Source organism: Aphelocoma coerulescens, assembly GCF_041296385.1.
Source record: "Aphelocoma coerulescens isolate FSJ_1873_10779 chromosome Z unlocalized genomic scaffold, UR_Acoe_1.0 ChrZ, whole genome shotgun sequence".
Taxonomy (NCBI): domain Eukaryota; kingdom Metazoa; phylum Chordata; class Aves; order Passeriformes; family Corvidae; genus Aphelocoma; species Aphelocoma coerulescens.
In genome coordinates this window covers 70,554,461-70,573,168 of record NW_027184085.1, presented here as the reverse complement: position 1 = coordinate 70,573,168, position 18,708 = coordinate 70,554,461, and the positions used below count along the sequence as shown (strand labels likewise).

The 18,708-nt window shown below is 41.1% G+C and overlaps 1 protein-coding gene across 2 annotated transcripts in view; it reads left to right on the top strand.

The window, feature by feature from the left end:
• Positions 1-18,708, top strand: part of VCAN (versican) — a 98,557-nt gene that overhangs the window by 40,182 nt on the left and 39,667 nt on the right. For both annotated transcript variants that reach the window (XM_069001015.1, XM_069001016.1), the window contains exons 7-8: positions 4,475-4,885; positions 6,419-7,432. In XM_069001015.1, the coding sequence (XP_068857116.1) occupies positions 4,475-4,885; positions 6,419-7,432 (1,425 nt within the window). The remainder of the gene's footprint in view (positions 1-4,474; positions 4,886-6,418; positions 7,433-18,708) is intronic.

The window sequence follows — 18,708 nt, the reverse complement described above, 5'->3', positions numbered from 1 at the left end:
TTTAAGTTTTTCTTGCAAATAAGACAGACTGATAGCTTTCAAATTTCTGGTGTTTTGAAGAATTCCATTGGTTTTCTCTGATATGGCACGTGCTTTTTGTAAGCAGGAGCAGATGCTACATTTAGATTTTCATATTTTTGTCACTACATCTGGCTTTTGATTTCGACGTCATCAAAACAGAGTGTAGGTAAGTGGGAGTCTACACTTGGAGTTACAGGGAAATTCTTAACAGCTGCACCGTCAGATTTTGAATTCTGCTACCAAAAGTCTCATTATTTATGAACAAAATCCCACATCCCCTGGGCACCACTGCTTCTGGAAAGGCGTGAATGAGCAGGTACTGGATCAGTGCCATAATCACAGGTTTTTCCTGTCTGAGGTCTGTAACTCAGAGCACTGATTTTTTTAAACTTTTTTTTTTCCTAATCTGTTCTTAATCTTAGTCTTGTTCAGCTTGGAAGGTTCTGCCAGTATTTAAACTCCAGCTGGCAAAACTTTTGGACTCAAGGGAACATTCAAGAGTGTCCTCTCTGCCAGCGTTGGTAGCAGGGAAGGAACAGACACCAAGAAGAAACTTAATGTATAAAAATATGTAAAAATTAAGCAAAACAGCTCTCTGCATAAGCATTGTGCTCAAATTGGGCTTGAAGATTTCAAACGTTAATTTTGAGTGCCTCAACATTACTTATTTTTTGTAATAATTTGTTTTGGCTGTAATTCACAGAAAGAATTCACTATTTCCAGCTTTTGTTCCAACTTCTAGCAATTTTTTGTTGTTCTGGCTGTTAGCAATGACTCAAACCAATCTCTGTCTATAGGGTGTATGTTCTTCCAGGATCTTAGGTACATACCTAAATGTAAACAGATAAACAATATTTCTGAGTGCAGAAAAACTGCTCAGGTGGTTCAAGTCAGGTACATGGGTAGATCTGGTAATGTTGAAAAAGTATCTATATAAATTATAATACATATAATTTTAAAAATAAACATTTCTCCTCCATAAAGTACACTAATACACCCCAAAATTATTATTAGTTAAGTAGCACATACTAAAATCCTTACCTGGTAATTGCAAAGTTAAACCATGTCTGAAGTTGTGCAGTTTGATTTCTTTGAAAAATTAATAAGTTTCAATATTGCTCCATTATTTTGAATCCTTGTTTAAACCATGGTGGAAAAGAAGAGGAAGAAAATGCTGTACAGTAAAAGCATAAAAGAAATAAATAGAGAGTGAAAAAGTATAGTATCTCTGCAAAGTCCTTTCAAAATCAACTTCATGCATGTTTTTCAATGTAGGAGGAATTGATTAAGGAAAAAAAAAGGATAGTCTTTGATACGAGCAGCTGTTGGTGAGATAATTTGCTTTCTTGCTGCTAATATGTTCATGAATTTTATTAGGAAAATCTGCCTCATGTCTTGAAGCAGAAGGAGGACAAAGGAGATAGCACATTGCACGCATGATGCAAGGAGTACAGTAATGCAAAACATCTGGGTGGAGTGGAGGACAGCTCAAACTGGTGTTGTCTATTAAAAAAGCAACCTTCCCTTTGTTTATTTTTTTCCTTTCACATAGAAAAAAAGACATTACATGGGTAGATTTCTCATTGAAGAAGTGCTGTAGGGCTTTTTTTTATCCACTCAAATAAGTTTGCAGTCCTGAATGATCCGACTGAAAAAACTTATCTATAATTTTTTTTGACTAAATGACTTTAGAGGCCCTCTAGTTGGTTTTAACCAGAGCTGAACTGCACACAATTTCCATGGGAGAAAATCTGTCTGTTTATTGATAAACTCTTAAAAAATATGGGCTTTACTTATAACACTCTATAAAGGGAATATTTATTGATTCAGTTATTAATATAAGCAAACCAAATATGCTTGGTGTTTTTTCAGGTTGGCATAATAAATGTGTACCTGTTCTGTCAAATCATTAGCAGATAATAAGTCATGAACAATAAGTATCTGCATCCCAGGCATAAATATGTGAAGTCTTGGGACTTCCAAGAATTTCTTGGAAATTTGGAAGCTGAGTAAGTGGTTATGAGTGAGTGTACACAATTTCCCAGCAGCGATGAAATAAAGTTACCTTTTTTTTCCACAGATTTTAAAAATTTATCCCCATTGCCCTCATTTTTTTCTAGCTCTGTTAGAGAGTATTACATTTTCATGTTTGTTCAGAGGGTGGATCATGATGGTCACCCACAGTGTGGCATCTGGAGCCTGAGTGAGTGTTCATGTTGGCTGTGACGGAAGGAAGGAAATTAAGGAAATTGATCCTGTGATTAGAGGGGAGAGTTTGATACTTTGCTGCCTCCTTTCCATTTTGCCATTAAAAAAAAAAAAAATTAAAAAAAATAGCCGTTGAGGAAAACTGGTGAATTCTTTGGTAGAGATTTAACAGCCACCACTCGGCAGCACACACCGCTTGTGTGCACCCTTCCTTTCCCAAGCTGGGAAGCAAAACTTGTGCAGTTTAAACCAGCCCCGTGCAAGTAGAGAGGGGAGGAAAAAAATGGCAAGAATCCATTGATTCTTGATTGTGTGGGCACTGTCTCACAGATTGAAAACAAGAAACAATCACCCACTCTGGGCTGTGGAACCCCAAACACAAAAATCTCTGTGCGCTTTGCTTAGTGGAGTTTCGAGAACTTTACCCCTTCTTGCTCAACTGAATGTTTTAACTTAAAATAAATAAATAAGTAAATAAATTATACATATATATATAATATGTAGCTAAGTCCTCTTTGTAAAACCACGAAGTCTTAACATGTGGTAGAGAAAAGAATCTGTTCCTTTTTTTCTGCTGGCAAAGAACACCACCACTTCTAAACACAGTGACGTCATATTTTCTTGCCCTCAGAATTTCCTTTTCACTTTCACTTCTCATTCAGGAAAGCTGAAATGTGAACCCTTTTACCTCATTTTCCTACTCTGTAATTCTACCCGTTCTTCTGCCATCCTCTGACCAGCCTTCCTGCCTCAGGGTGAATCAAATGCGCCTCTTGCAAAGGTGGCATTTTCAAATCTGAGTGTGTGAATCTGAACAAATATTTGTGTGACCCTGACTTGCATATGCGGAATTTGTATCTGCAGCTATCAAAGGGGCACCTCACCAGGTATGGGTGCGTGAAAAGGTCTGATTTGTGCAAGCATACTGCTTATGCTTGAGTATAAATTGTAAAATAATGTGTTTTGATTTCTGCATGTGAGCAACCCCATTGGTTGCTCTCTTACAAGCTAAGCAAGATTTTATTTTGCTGAAAGTTCTAGATGTAGTCATGTCTGTCTGGTAAGCAGTGACTGTTTAATGCATTCTTCATATGCTTACTGTGATTTAAAAACTATATTTTGCTCTTTATTTGCATCCTTATAAGGCTTTTGACTCTCAGTCACTTGGCAGTTAACAGTACTGGTTTAAGACATTCACATCTTCCACCCATCTGCTCCCATGGCCCTTCTGAAGATTACTGACCTGGAAGAACTGGCAGAAGGGGAGATGTTTCCAACCTGGGCTTTTCCTGAGGAAAACCTGTTTTTTGAGCAGTTGCCTTTTTCAGGAATTTAAAATCTGCTGACAGACCTTCCAGTGTTGGCACACATTTCCTCCTCAGATGGCAAGGAAATGTGGGGTAGAAGGAGCAAGGCCACCAGGTTCTTTAGAACATCACAGTTTGGTTCACTGGAAGGACCTTTCTTTGTGCCTGCTGTTCATCTAGGATAGCAGCTCCCTTACCTTTCCCATCATCCAGAGGGTTCAACACTTTGCCTTTGCATGTTCAACACTCCCATGAAGGCATTTCTGTGTGTGGAGGAGTTTCAGATGTGCATCTTTGAAGTGTTTTCCAAAGATCAACATCATTTTAGTATGATTAAGTTTATGATCTTATGGTTCACCATTCTCACCTTTCCCCACAATAAATTTCTCCCAGCATAATTTAAAGGCAGGGCAGCAGCAGTATTATTTGGTGGCATGCTTGATCCTGCTGCTTAAGCACACTCTCACTGCAGTGAGGGTTCCTTCTTGCAGTTTGTAATTATGTGCTGAAAATAAATTAAAGCAGCATTTCACTCCCTTTATACATCTGAGTTGGATGCTGCATCAAGCTTTGAAGAAAACCCACAGGTTTGCAGCTCTACTCATTTGTGACACCTTGAAATAAACTTTTACATCCCCAGATCAGTACCTGGCTGGCTGATGGCCACTCGTATAACACAAGAACTTCTAGGGGTAACTATATAAATGACAAATATGAAGAATATTGCTGCTTTTTTCACTTAATCTGGTTTTAAGTTAGACATTCTGCAGCTTTACAGTGTGTTATTGCATGTCATTCAAAGCTGTAAACAACCACCTAAAGCCTTTGAACTTTACACTTATTTTTCAGCGTGGCATTTAGGTTTTGTTGCGAACATTCAAACTATGAATTTAAATAATTACTGTACTGACTGTGCTTTATTTTTTTTCTTTTCTAAGCTAAAAAAGTCACAACAGAGCCTACGACTGTTGAGCCTGTGACATCCCTGAGAGCTGACAGCGTGAAATCATCCCCTGCTGGAGTTCCTCTCGAACCTCCCATCTCTGAGACTCTGATTACTGAAGTGCCTGCCACCCAAGCAGTTACTTTGGAGGAGACAACCCCAGAGTCTGAGGAAGACACAGAAATGACTACTGATGTGGCTGAGGAGAAAAGGGAGATGGAGGTGCTCATGGAGAACATTCCGTTAACCACCCTTCTACCTCAGACTGTCACCGATGGCGAAATATTCACTTATGACACACTGGGAAGGACTGAATACGATGTCTCAGCCAGGCTGACAGAGGCCACGTCCCCAGCTTTGGAACTGGATCACACTTACTCTGAAGCAGAGTTGCCCGAGGAACAAGGTAGGTCTGAAAGCATTGAGGACGCTTTCTTGACCTCTGTAATTTTTCAGGATAGCACAGCTGTAGCTAAGAGTCCCACTGGTTTTTGGGAAGATACTGAAACAGGAGATGCACAAAAGCATGATGCTGATAATCAGACTGAACAAATAGAAGTGGGTCCTGTGAGGACTGCTGCAGATAGCTTCTTACAGACTTCTCGGAGAGAGGCTGCCAGGACAGGGACTTCAGATTCATTGACAAAAGAGAGTGTGTCTCACGGTGCCCACCTTACAAATGCACCCACAAAAAAATCCATGGAGGCAAAATCTGACAACAAACTTAAAACAGTTGTAATCCCTAAAGGTTTGCTCACCGGTGAGTCTGACCTTGCTGCGGAGGGGGAGGGCAGTGAGAGCATGCACACTGCTGTGCCTGGCACGGGTTCTGGCGTGGCTACTGGTCATGCCCCAGGATCAGAAGTGCCTGCTGCCTCAGAGACACTCCTGGAGGAGCACGCAGTAACCACTGGACAGTTTTCTGCAGTGAAAGAGTCAACGCCGTGGGTTAAATTTAGCTCTGCGACAGTGTTTGACAGCGAGGCCTCAGCTCAAGGGAGCAGAGAGGACCTGAGGGATGTGCAGCCCACCGTGGCATCTGGAACACCTGTATCCTTTTCTGTGTCAGCTGCTGATCAAACAGAATCTGAGGCCATCTCGGGAAGCACAGATTCCCCACCAAGCTTTGGAGAAGGCACCACGTCTCTTATCCCCTCATCTCAGCAGACAGAAGCATCAGCTGTCCTAGAGGAGCAGGAGAAAACAAAGCAGCCAGAAATGAGAACAATGGATGTGAAGGTCCCTCACTCCACAGCTGTCATTCCTCCTTGTGCTACAGCAGAATCTGAGGGATGTTCTGCAAGGGAGAAGATCACACAGGCTCCTCCAGGCTCTGGCATGTGGCTGCCAACAGATAAAGAGGAGGGGTATATGACAGAAGAGTCATCTCACACTGAAGGAGTGATTGAGTTTGGTACAGAGGATGGCTTCTCTGGAATGGAGCTTACATCATCTCCAGGGCGCATTGCAGAATCCACAGTGCATCCAGGAGCTCCAGTTTCAGCAGCCACAGATGAAACTGAGACGAGCACGGAGCCAGCGGAGACCACAAGGGATGAAGAAGTGGTATCATCTGATTTTGGTCAGAGTAGAGACACTACAAGTGTCTCCCACATGAGCAGCTCTTTGGATTTGGAAATGACCACAGTATCCAAAATACCAGTGGAAGAAAGTAGTGCAACCATAGGGTCTTTTAGCTCCTCCAGTGTAACTGTATTGCCAAGTGCTGTGCCCACAGCTGTGGGGGTAACTGAGCGTGAAGGAGATGAGACATCAGGGACAAAGGGAACTGTTTTATGTACAGATGTAACAAAGGTAGATACTGCAGTTCCACAGAAGGAGTATGATGCTTCCCTAGTTCCAGTTACTGTAGAGAGTGAGGTCACTAGAGATATGCCAATTACTGATCAGACTCCTTTTGATGATATCTTTCATACAGAAGCAACAGAAACAACTGCAAAAGATAACAAGGTGTTCCCAGAGGAACTCTCCACACAGGACCGAGGTTTGGAGCCAGGAACTTCCACAGAGCCCACGCTTTCCGTGACATCTGCCCACGCACATGAACCAGGGATGTCACCAGGATCTGAATCTCCTCAAACAGCAGTTCAGGAGACGCAGGATGAGACAGGCTCAGCTTATGATGAGACATACCCAGCAACAGAGGTACCAGTGCCTGCAGTGACGTTCACGGACCGCGGAGGAGTTTTGGGACCTGAGGAAACCAGCACCTGGCTGCACCTCACGGTGACTCCAAAAGCTGAAACTGCTCCTGACCAGGATGAGGAGGTCACTGAGGTGATGCCCATAACTGCTGGAACTGAAGCAAAGACACAGGACAGCCCAGGAGCCCCCACCAGGGAGGAGGACGGTGATGTGGTCAGCTGGGATTCTGTGCCACCCTCCCATACGATGACAGCAGGGCATTCCACTGTGGAAAGCATTACTCACCTGACTCTGGGAGCTTCTCCAAGCCACGCTACAGAAGGTTCAGGAATGACTACAGAACCTGAGGAAATCAAGCCAGCTGTATTTGCAGCTACTGCAACAGATAAGGCAACGGTTCTCAGCAGTGTCACAACACCTTCCACTGGTGCTGTAGATAAAATTCAGCCCACATCTGCAACCAAACCTTTTGTCACTCAAAAGTCTCCACGCATCATTCCTGAGGAAGAAGAGGAGGTAACAAGCCATGACATCATCATAATTGATGAATCTGTTTCTCCCAGTAAAGCCACTGCTGAGGATGATCTGCCGGGAAAGATGTTAGAGCCAGAAATCGATAAGGAATATTTCACAGCGTCAACTGCTACGGCAGTGGCACGACCTACTGCTCCACCCCAAGTGAAGGAGGCCACAGAGGCCTTGCAACCTCAGGAGGTGTCTCCTTCTACTTCACACCCCGATAATGACATAAGATTGTATGTTATTCAAATCACAGGCAATGACACAGGTAAGATTTTGCCTTTTAGACCCGCAGTCCATCAGAGTGGACAGTTTGTCATGACAAACAGGTGTGCTTTAGAATGTGCCGGAGATGTTTCTTGGATCACTGAAGGATGCAAAGTACCACTTTTGTCTAGACAGCAACTAGCTGAATATGGGTAGGTCTATTTTTCTGTCCATTAAAAGGCCCTCTGGAATGTATTTTATATATGCTGTGTGGTAAGAATAATTTCTATGTAGAGAATGAATATGAAACTGTTTTATTTCTTTTTAAAAGTCATGATGGCTACAGTCCAGTTTTCTTTTTTAATGTTGTCAAGTCACTGATTTAACTCCAGCTGTCTGTGAAACAAGCATTTTAATTTCACAGCTTCCATTCCATGCATTACTAGTCCTAAATGAAGCACTAGATTATTTTAACATTCCATTGGTCTGTAGCGATTAACAATGCCATGTACAGTGTAGTCAGCTAAAAAATGGTTAAAGCACTCTACTGCCTCCTGTGATTTGGAGGAATGGGGTTTTTTTCATGTTTTTATAGCATATCATAGCATTTTTAAAATCCATCTTAGAGAATGTGTGGTGTAAATTGACGCAACTTCTAATTCTGCGACATTTTTTAGCTGATGGTTCTGTACATGTGTATGTAGCTTCAATTCCATGGGTATCCAGAACAGAAACTTCTAAAGTAGCTATGAACTGTTTGGGTTGATGATAAATATATCTCCAAATGCTGAGGGGTGTGCAGTTTTACATCAAAGAAGCCTGCCAACTGACTACTACTTAAGATTTCATGGTAAAAACTTTATGTTTTTAAATGAAAAGTAAAGGAACTGACAAGCAGTACAAAGCACAGAATTTCTGCTAGGTTCAATGTTTTATTGTGTTTAATTATCGTATAGTTGTATAATAATTATTTTATTCTTTTGAAGGAACACAGTAAGAAATGGATTTTTTTTTTTTTTTTTTGTCTTATATACCTTAACTACGTGCATGGCTTTTGAATGGTTGTGTCAGAAACTGTTTTCTCTTTGGTTCTCGGCCGTAACCTCCGTGCCTCTGAAGAACTCATCGAGCAGAATTCATAATTTATGGGAGTCTTTTGGATGGTTTTGTCAGGTTTGTGCTTGGTAGGGTTCCATTCAAAAATCAAAAGCCAGTAGTGGATTTTTGCCTTGAGATGTGCTGTACATTTCAAACCTTGGCTTGGTATCTTTTCCCATGTTATGCTTATTATCCTGCTTTATATTTACAGGATGCAAATCTGCACAAATTATATCAACAGTAGCTTAGCCTTCTGTTTCAGAAAATGGTAGTTCTGAAACTTTTGTTTCTGTGGTGTATTATCATTATTTTGCCTTTATGTGTTACCAGTGTCTTGAGAGTCTCTGTTAAATGATGCAAATCCAGTAAATCAGAGCAGAAGGATAACTTCTGAAGACAAGATTTAGCCCACATATTGAGTCCTTTAATACCTGTAGAAATTCACTTAATTTGACTTCAAAATGAGTAGCTGGACTAGGTAGTAGTGACCTTATTTTTCCTATTAGATTTTTGAGTTATGCTACATTTTATTGCATACAGGAGAGTGGGTTGTTCTGGGTGAGCTGTGTGTTCCAGGTGGTGGAAAGAAGTAGGATGGTGTGGAAGGGTGTGGATGTAGGAGATTTCTCTGCACGTGCATCAGGGAGTGTCTTATTTTACACTTTTTTTTTCAGGATAGCGTGGGTACTGTGAATCTTTAAATTAGGATTTGGTTCAAAGTGGATTATCTGAAGGACTCTTCATAGCTGCTCTTACTCTGCCTTGGGTGATCAGGTCTTTAAGACAAACTTCCTTCAGGATTTGTTTTCTTCACCTTCACAAACTTTCAAAGCTGTGCATGCATTTCCCAAGTACAGATGTACATATGTGTCAGGGTGTTTATAAGCAGACTTAAAATTATACATCCTTAAAAATCTGCCTTTAAGAATTATTTAGTTTGTGAGGAGAGACAAAAAGTTTATCTTCTTGAAATATTATTAAATTCTCACTATGGCACTGTCTGTGCTCTGTTTAAGCACAGAGGCCCTCATCCTGTGTCTAGTGCAAGTTTAAAAAGGAGTTTTCTTTGCTTTTCTTTTTTCAGGCCCTGGCAGTGGGAATTCCTCCACTTAGCTATCCACAGACTCATGGCACCCTATACCTGCTTACCCCAAGTTCAGTTAGAACTGCCAAAGATTTATTCTCTCTGAGGGTTTGGGTTGATTTATTTTATTGCTACGGAAATGAAAGACAGCCTCTGAAAAATCCTGTCAAGCCCAGTTTCCCTTCATTGTTCCTTAGTCCATAAACTTTTCTTTGTGCTGAGGAAAATGTGTATAGGGGGTGATGAAGAGGAATGAGTTTGGCAAATATTACCAACATATACCTTTCACTAGGATGTAGTTTAACTTCTGATTCGATCATTCTTTATTTGAGAATTTATCCACAGTCATAAAGAACAACATAAACTGTACCTCTGTCTTTTTATTCTCAGCTGACCAGAAACTATAAATACAGTTTTCATCATTACATCTCTGATAAAACAAAAGTCTTTCCTCCTTTGGCATGTTGTCAAGGTAATACAACTTAGCATTTTTAGATAAAGTTAATCTGTGAGGGTTACAAGCAAAGGCCTTCTTGGATTTTCAAGTCAAAAGTCTAAAAGTTCCTCCTAAGAAAGGACAGCTTGCTTACCAAAGCCCTTCAAAAAATAGCTGTTGGAAATAGGAATAATGAGAGGTTATATACAGATGGCATTGTCTATAAATGAATATATTTTCCTTTTTGTGTTTGCATAAGTGCTGGAACTATTTACGAGATTATTCTTTCCCCCTCATTCTTCACCTCCTTGTTATTCAGCTTTTGCCAGAAGCAACAGTTTAACAGTGAGGCAAGGCTCAGCAGAAATTCAGCACCATGTTTTGTTTCCTATCACTCAATTACAATAAAAAACCTTGCTATTACACAGCTGAATATTGCTCTCTGCAGCTCCATTTGCCATCCACAGTGTGGACACAATACTTTTTAAGTGCTCCACGGAGGTGCCATTAGGCTCTGTTAGATAGGAGCAGTGTTTTACGTTCCACATGGAAGAGAAAGGCTGTGCTAAATGGGTGAATTTCTGAAAATTTGAGATCATTTTGTCAGTTTCCATCAAGCAGGACAGAGAGCATCCCTTGCAGAACAGGGGCTTGTGATGGTGGGAGCAGCCCTGGCTCAGGTGAGTTCACCTGTGGCCAAGCACAGGTGGGAGGAGAGGCAGGAAGGGATTCCTTGTGCCTTGTGCTCCTCCTTCTCAAACCCTCACCAAACTGGCACCAGCTTCTCTGAAGAGCTTTGAAGTCTTTGGGCTGGAGTGTGCTGTGGATGTATGGAATGTGCTGTGGATGTATGGAATGTGGGGGGATATTATTCTTTGTTATTACTGCAGGCTGAAGCTGCAAAGGTGTTGAATTGAATTAAAATCCAGGATATTACTCTATCTCACACACGCATCCACCTTAATATGACGTAGTACAACTTATATAACTGAAAGTTTCTATTAAATATTATAATTTCTAAGACTTTCCATTTATTAGACCAAAAAAAAAAGTTTCTCCTAGAGGACCTCTTCTTATCCAAGTGGTAAATAGCTTTTCTCCTAACTTTTAAAATGAATGCTTGCAGTCAATGAAAACTTTCATAAAGGAAGTTTCAGTTACTGTTAAATTTAAAAAAACCAAACTAAACCAAACCAAATCATGGAAGCAGAAGCAATTTGGAGGCCTGGTAGAAGGTCAGGCTCAATTTAAATTCAGGGGGATTCATCCTAGGGCTGATAAGAAAGGACACAGAGCTGAACAGAGTGTAAGAGTACAGCAGTTTTCATTGGGAAAATGTACAAAAAATCCACACACTTCCATGTGGGCGAACATGAGGCAGGTGCACAAATTAATCAGGGTAATAAGACTTGTTGTTTCTGACAGCCTGTGGCACATGGGCAGATCTAGGGCAGGTGTTTCAATTAATGAGGAAAATATCCTTGCACACGAGGAAACATCCCTTTTTATGCTACAAAAAGGACCACGCACATGTTTCAGAATGGAAAGGGCCTGGGACTTCCATTCACTGGAGTGGAACCAGGAGTTTTTACCCCAGAATCGTGAGAGTGAGGAAGCCAAATACCCCTGCACTCTGAGGTGTTACCACATGCATGTCTTCCCACAGCAGCAGATGGGACACAGGAGCTTGTCTTGCACTGTGAGGATGCAGAAGTTGCCACTCTGTGCCCTGTTGGGTCCTCACAGCTCCGATGTTTCATAGTGGTGAGGGCTGCTGCTGGTGCTGGGAAAGAAAAAAAAAAAAAAAAAAACAAAACCTGAAGGAACTTTTCAGCTCATAAAGCTTTTATGAGCTGAAAAATGCTTGTGGGGGTGTTGTTTAACAGTGGTTGAGGGGATGCTGGAAACATAACTCCTGTCTGAATCAGGAGTAATTTGCACACCTGCATTTTTTGGAGACATTTAAAAGTCTTTATTTAGTGAATATGTTTCAAACTGCTTGTTGGACTCTGGGACCCACACCAGCTCTGTCTGGTTTCTTGTCCCCTCCAGCTTTGAAGAGAATAAAATTGTAGGAACTTGTGCTTTGTAGATGTGGAATTTTATGGAAAGAGGTTACAAACCTTTGTGTTTCAACATGTAATTCTCTGACATGCATATTTCTGTCTCAGCAGTGCGAGAGGGCATGTGAAATTTGAATGAAATGCAGAATGGTAATGAGTCATAGTCATAAACCTTAACAAAGGAGGCAGAATAGAGTCTTTTCAGGTCCATCTTAGGCCTTGCCTTCAAATTCATTTAATCCTGTTGTCTTCACGACTCCTTCTGGAGGGCTGTCAAAGATGGTCATGGCTCTCTTTAAGCCTGATTCTAATATCTAGCCTGAATTGCTTCTTGGCCAGTTTATACTCGTGTTTATTCTTGCCATCATTGTCTTTAGCCTGAATAGGTCTTTTTTCTTCCTGACACTTATCCCTTGATACTTTTATTTCTCTACTCAGTCACAGAGAATGACCATGTCCCCTTTTTCAGCCCTGGTTTTGGTAACTTCTGAGGGGGGGGGGGGGGGGGGGCTGTGTGTGTGGGAGAGTGGGAATGGAGGGAAGATGCTGGCTCTGCTCTGGGGGCTGGGGGTGTTGGGATGACCAGAGCAGAGGAGGGACAGCAGCAGCAAGCCTCACACTGCCTCTTCCAGGCAGCACCTCACTTGCAAGAGAGAATATCTAAAAGCTTGCAGCATCTAGGCTTGCATCTCTCTTCATCTGTACCCACACTGTTCTCCTTTAAGTTGTTTTATTTATGCCCTCTGGCAAATAATCTCTCTGGGCAGCGTCATTTGTTGTACATGCACACGTGCTAGGTGCAGTTTTTGGTGTGCCTTTCAAAAAGTACATGTGCTAATTATTGTGTTAAGACAGACTTCTGCTGAAGGGGAAGAGACTTTGTCTTTTGTGTGCTGAAATCACCATTTGTTTTTCCTCAAATGAAGGGTATATGCTACTGAGAGCTATGGTTTCTTCAGAGGACCTATTTCAAACCAAGGTTTACTGTCAGGAAAGATGCTGTCTTGCAGCTAGGCTGAACTGAGTTCATTTCTGGTGGGATCTTGAAGCAGCAGCAAAAGTGGCCTCACATGGGCAGCAGCAATTTCCCACCTAATTAAATGCAGAATCTCCCCTTTTTTTTTTTTTAATGGAGGGCTGGGTTTGTCTCCTTATTAACTGTAATATTCTGAAGTTCATTTCCCAGGGAAGCAGGTCTGACTGAAGTAATTTTCATGTCCTGAATGACCAAACTCTTTGTGTTATTCATAAAACCTTGCATAGAGATGGCCACGTTCTTCTCGTGCCTCGACTAACTGAAGTGTTAAACGCTGAGTAATGTGGCCAGATCCTGATATCATCTTCCCCAGTGTAATTACACCACATTAATTCCAATGAGGTGATTGAGAGCAGAGCTATTGTGGGGATGCGGGGATGGTAGGCATCAGAATGTCTTCATAACAGTTTGGAGCTTCTGGATCATTGTATAATTAGGTGATTGTTTTTCTTCATGTTTGAATTCAATCCAAACTGGTAGATCTGTTGTTTAATTAAACCTGTTGGGGTTTTTCTATATTAAAATACTGTTTGGGTTTTTTTTTTTTTTTTTTTTTTTTGCTGGTGATGTGGAGAGCTTTTTAAAACACGCCATCCATATAAATTCTATTTAAGATGGAACAGCAGTGATGCCCTGTATGAGAGCAAAAAACCAAGTAATTTTAATAAATTCAAGCTTTCTTGTGCACTTCTCCTTTTCTCAAAACAAAGGGAAAAAAAAAAACCAACCAACCCCACCAGCCCCATATCCAACAGAGCTGAAACTTGATACTTAGAAAGTTTCACAAGAAGCTAAAACTGAATTAACAAGTGGTCTTTAGGCCACTATTGCTGGCTCTTCCTGAAGAAAGACTTATTATAGAACAATAATTTCTTTTTCCACATTCCTTTCTAGACTTCCATAGATACAAGGAACAGTGCCCTCACATTAAATACTGTTCAGAGGATGCCTACACATTCCCTGCTGTTTTTGCATTGTATCCAAGGAGACGTCTCAGATCTAGACATAGGGATTACACATTTCCAGCTTTCTTATAGCTCTTTGTTTATTCATGAGAGAAATGAAGGAATTTTATTCATAGGTACAATGTAGTTTTTCATACTTCTGCTGTGAAGAACAGGAATCCTTTTAGTGGTTTTGTTTACGTGTGGAGAAAGCCTTAAGAAATCCTAATGCAGAAAAGATGAGCTGTCTTTTACATGGTGATGCAATATGACTTAATTTTTTTGAGGAAAGTGGTTTTCTGTACCAAAGTTTTCTGAATGTGTCCAGATTGTAACTTTCTTAGTACGGAGTTTTCAGTGGTCGTTTTTTTGCAGTTGTTTTTGCACATTTTCAGTTGAACGCTTGGATTAATCCTTGCTAATCCAGCCAGTCTTTTAAAATCTTCCTCTTTTTTTGAAGTGGTTAGGCCATAAATTTGATCAGTAATATACAAAACACCCACTGGTGTCTTTCAGAATATTTTCCTGCCACAAATGAGGATGTGTGCAGAGTGGCTCCTGCATATTTTGTGTTGTCTTTGGGAACATGTTGCTGAAGTTATCAATGTTTCTGTATGGGGTAATTTTTTTTTTTTTTTCCAAGCTGCTCAGTGCATTAGGACTTTTCTGACAAGTCTTGTATCACTACTTTTCTTAAGTGAGTAATATTCAGTATGAAAACTGCTTCCTGAGGAGGACAGAAGTTGGAATTTTATTACTGGTCAGGAAGGTCTTCCTGTAGTCCCTGCCTGCCGTGGTACTACCTCTGCTACACTTGATTACCTCTTTGATACCCATCATTAGCTCAAAGAGTGCACAAGAAACATTAATTTTTAACTTTAGACCATACTCTTGGATTTTACATGTAGCACCTCATCAAGCAGGAGTCCCACAGTTTCAGTGGGAGGTTTTCTGGCATTAGAAAAAGAATTTCCACATATTTGATGTATTTCTTTTTGTTGTTTTTGCCAAAATAGCAGCAAAGAATGTGCCTATATGTACACAGAGTAGCACTGAGCTTTTTGATTGTATTTCATTGTGGGATTTTTTCCTAAACCATTGCTTTTCTCTTCTTGAAAGTGGTGAGCAAAATGATTCTGGGGTTACTAATATATTCACTACTCTGGCTTGTAGTGAGTTTCCAGTCACATGTTCAGTTAAATATTGAACATTAGAAGCAAAGTTCATGAATCCTTGGGAAATGCTGTGGACACTTGGTCCAGCTGACAGGACCAAGGATGAACCCAAAATGTTCTTCAGACCTGGATTTGTTCACACCTTAATTGAATTGTTTGACTTCTTGACCTATATATATATATTTTTTTTTTTTTTAATTTTTTCTGACCACATACAGAGCCTGTCAGGTGTGAACTAATTCTGCAGAAATATCACCATGTTAGCACAGGATGGAGTTTGTGGCAGTAGTTTATAGTCAAAAATATGTCTCCCTCTGCTGATTTTCAGTGGTCCAGTAAGGCTACCACAGCAAGGCATCTATTTTTAGCTGTAGTTGGCTTAAAACCTTTGTTCTGTCCAAGAGAAATGTCTTTTTCAAAAAAACCCCAAGTGTTTCTAAAAACAAATTAATATTTTTCCAGAACAAATATTCCAGTTTTGTCAGGGAAAAACAAAACAAAACAGAAAAGAAAGGTGAGATGAAAAAGGTTCTTGAAAGAAAAAATTATGTGATTACATGGTTAAAAAACCACTCGTGTTCTGTATGCACTATTTGAAATTCTGTCTGATAGAGAGACACATTTGTGTCACTCCAGCTGCAGCAGAGGGGCCTTTACAGACTTATGCTGGTTTAACTGAGAATCTCTGGTTTTTCCCTAGAGTGCCTTGGGTGTTTAATAACCAAAACAATTTTATTTATTAACTCCAATAGATAAATTTAAAGAATTTACATTTTTTTTTTTTTCCAGCGGTAAGGGATGATACTGAGAATAATCCATTAGAACTGCAATTCCAGAATCCACTTTATGTCTTCTGAGTAATATTTGCAAAGCACAGGACTCAGATCTATGTGCAAAAATCCTTGTGCCACGTATGTCAATATTTATGCATGTAATTACTCTAATTATGTATTCTAAAACTCATTTGCATTTAAGAAGTTATGAAGATCCCACAGTAACTTGAGTTATCACTGCCACTTCTGTAGCAACTCAATTAATTTTTGCACATTCTGAAGGGTCCAGGACAAGACTATTTTCCGCAAACAAAGTTGTAGTCATATTTCAGTGAAGAAAAATGAAATGCAAAAAAAAAAAAAAAGCCACCAGAAAATAATTCTGTGTTGCCACATGACTAATAGCTCAAAATAATGTCCCAAAAGAGCAGGGACTGCAGCCAAAGAATGTGACCAGGGGGCTTGTGCAGGCATTGAATTAAATTCTTACAAGGTACCTGAAAAAATGCTTTAGAAATGGTAAGACATAAAATTCCAGGAAAACATCATGATAAGTGAAATAAACTTCTCAAGATGTCTGTAAAAAGAGAATTTTGGGGTAGAGCAGGTGGGGTAATTGTCATCATAGCTTCAGTTCTTAGAAAAGAAGACATTTTATATGCTCCTTCCTTCCTTCCTTCCTTCCTTCCTTCCTTCCTTCCTTCCTTCCTTCCTTCCTTCCTTCCTTCCTTCCTTCCTTCCTTCCTTCCTTCCTTCCTTCCTTCCTTCCTTCCTTCCTTCCTTCCTTCCTTCCTTCCTTCCTTCCTTCCTTCCTTCCTTCCTTCCTTCCTTCCTTCCTTCCTTCCTTCCTTCCTTCCTTCCTTCCTTCCTTCCTTCCTTCCTTCCTTCCTTCCTTCCTTCCTTCCTTCCTTCCTTCCTTCCTTCCTTCCTTCCTTCCTTCCTTCCTTCCTTCCTTCCTTCCTTCCTTCCTTCCTTCCTTCCTTCCTTCCTTCCTTCCTTCCTTCCTTCCTTCCTTCCTTCCTTCCTTCCTTCCTTCCTTCCTTCCTTCCTTCCTTCCTTCCTTCCTTCCTTCCTTCCTTCCTTCCTTCCTTCCTTCCTTCCTTCCTTCCTTCCTTCCTTCCTTCCTTCCTTCCTTCCTTCCTTCCTTCCTTCCTTCCTTCCTTCCTTCCTTCCTTCCTTCCTTCCTTCCTTCCTTCCTTCCTTCCTTCCTTCCTTCCTTCCTTCCTTCCTTCCTTCCTTCCTTCCTTCCTTCCTTCCTTCCTTCCTTCCTTCCTTCCTTCCTTCCTTCCTTCCTTCCTTCCTTCCTTCCTTCCTTCCTTCGCAAAATACTTTCTGGCTTTATTTTTGCCACATAAAATTCCTCTCAAGAGACAAATCAAGGAGGTAAAATTTAGTACATGCCCAGCATGTAGAACAACCTTTATTATTCCTAAAATAATGTGATGTCAACCTATTTTTTTCCCAAACTGCCACATTAAGGAGTATACTGCAAGTTTTTTTTCCTAAAGCCAAGTGTTTTTGGTATTAGTGGGAAAAGGGAGAGGGGAAGGAATATTCCTTACAGCCCTGAGCAGGAGAAGTCAAAGGGTGGGCATATGCTTTGAGATTCCAAGTGTAGTATTCTGACTTTTGCCCCAGTTCATGTCATGGTACATCAATTTTTGATTCTTCTTGCAGAGGACTCTCTCTCCTCATATTGGTAGGGCCAGAACTGGTTCTTTCTTGTGCCATCTTTGTCATGGCAGAAGCATTTGAGGTTCTCCCAATCAGTAGGATGTAAATGTAATGAAGGGATGGTGGTGAAGTGGGACAGGAAAGCACAAAATCCATTGATATCTCAGTGTTTCCACCAGTCACGGATATTCCAGTCATGGAATATCACACATGAAATAAAGGATGAAGTCATTTTGGTGAACAGTTGCTCTTTCCCAACCAGCTCTTCCTGCAGAGTTGGACTCCCCTCTACACACACCCAGACACACCAGCTAAGTCAGATACAGTCTGACTCCTTGCTTTGTTTTGGATTCCATCTGGAGAAAAATGATTTATTGCATGACAGCTGTTTGGGTTTGGGTTGTTTAGCCCTGCAGAGCTTCAGAATTGTCTTCTCCGTAGGCAGCAAGGGAGCTGTTGTCATTGGAAGGATGCTCACGTCCAGGACTGCTCAGGAGGAGGCACCACGGGCTGGAGTCGTGTTTTGGTAGTGACATATTGGAGCAGAAAGGAAGTGGGAATGACTGTGCTCAGAATGTTGCATGACAAATATCCAGGCGTTATCCAGGGAGCTGAATCCTGCCTGTGCTGGGGCTCAGCCCCGACAGGGCAAAGCTGCCATTTTTAACAACTTGACATTTCACTCAGTCTGCTTCTTTTTAACGAGTTTATTGTCGGGTGGGGGAGACGAACGAAGGAAACGCCGGGTGCTGCCAGAGGGCTCCACGATATGCTTTTATAATAAAACAGTTCCTTTCTTTGTGACATGGACTCTGCATCACCCTGTCTGTTGCTTTACAGTTTGGCAGGGGTGAGTGAGCCCAGAGCCCTGTGCAGAGCAGATGTCCACCTAAGTGACATCCACTTTCCACAGGTGCCTCTGGCAGTGGCCAACAGCTCCAGCCTGGGGGCCTGGCATGGCTGTAACAAGGCTGCAGTGCAGCAACGTGCCAGAAATTGATACTCATGGATTTAGCATGAAAACACCCAAATAAGGTGAAGCAGAAGGACTGGA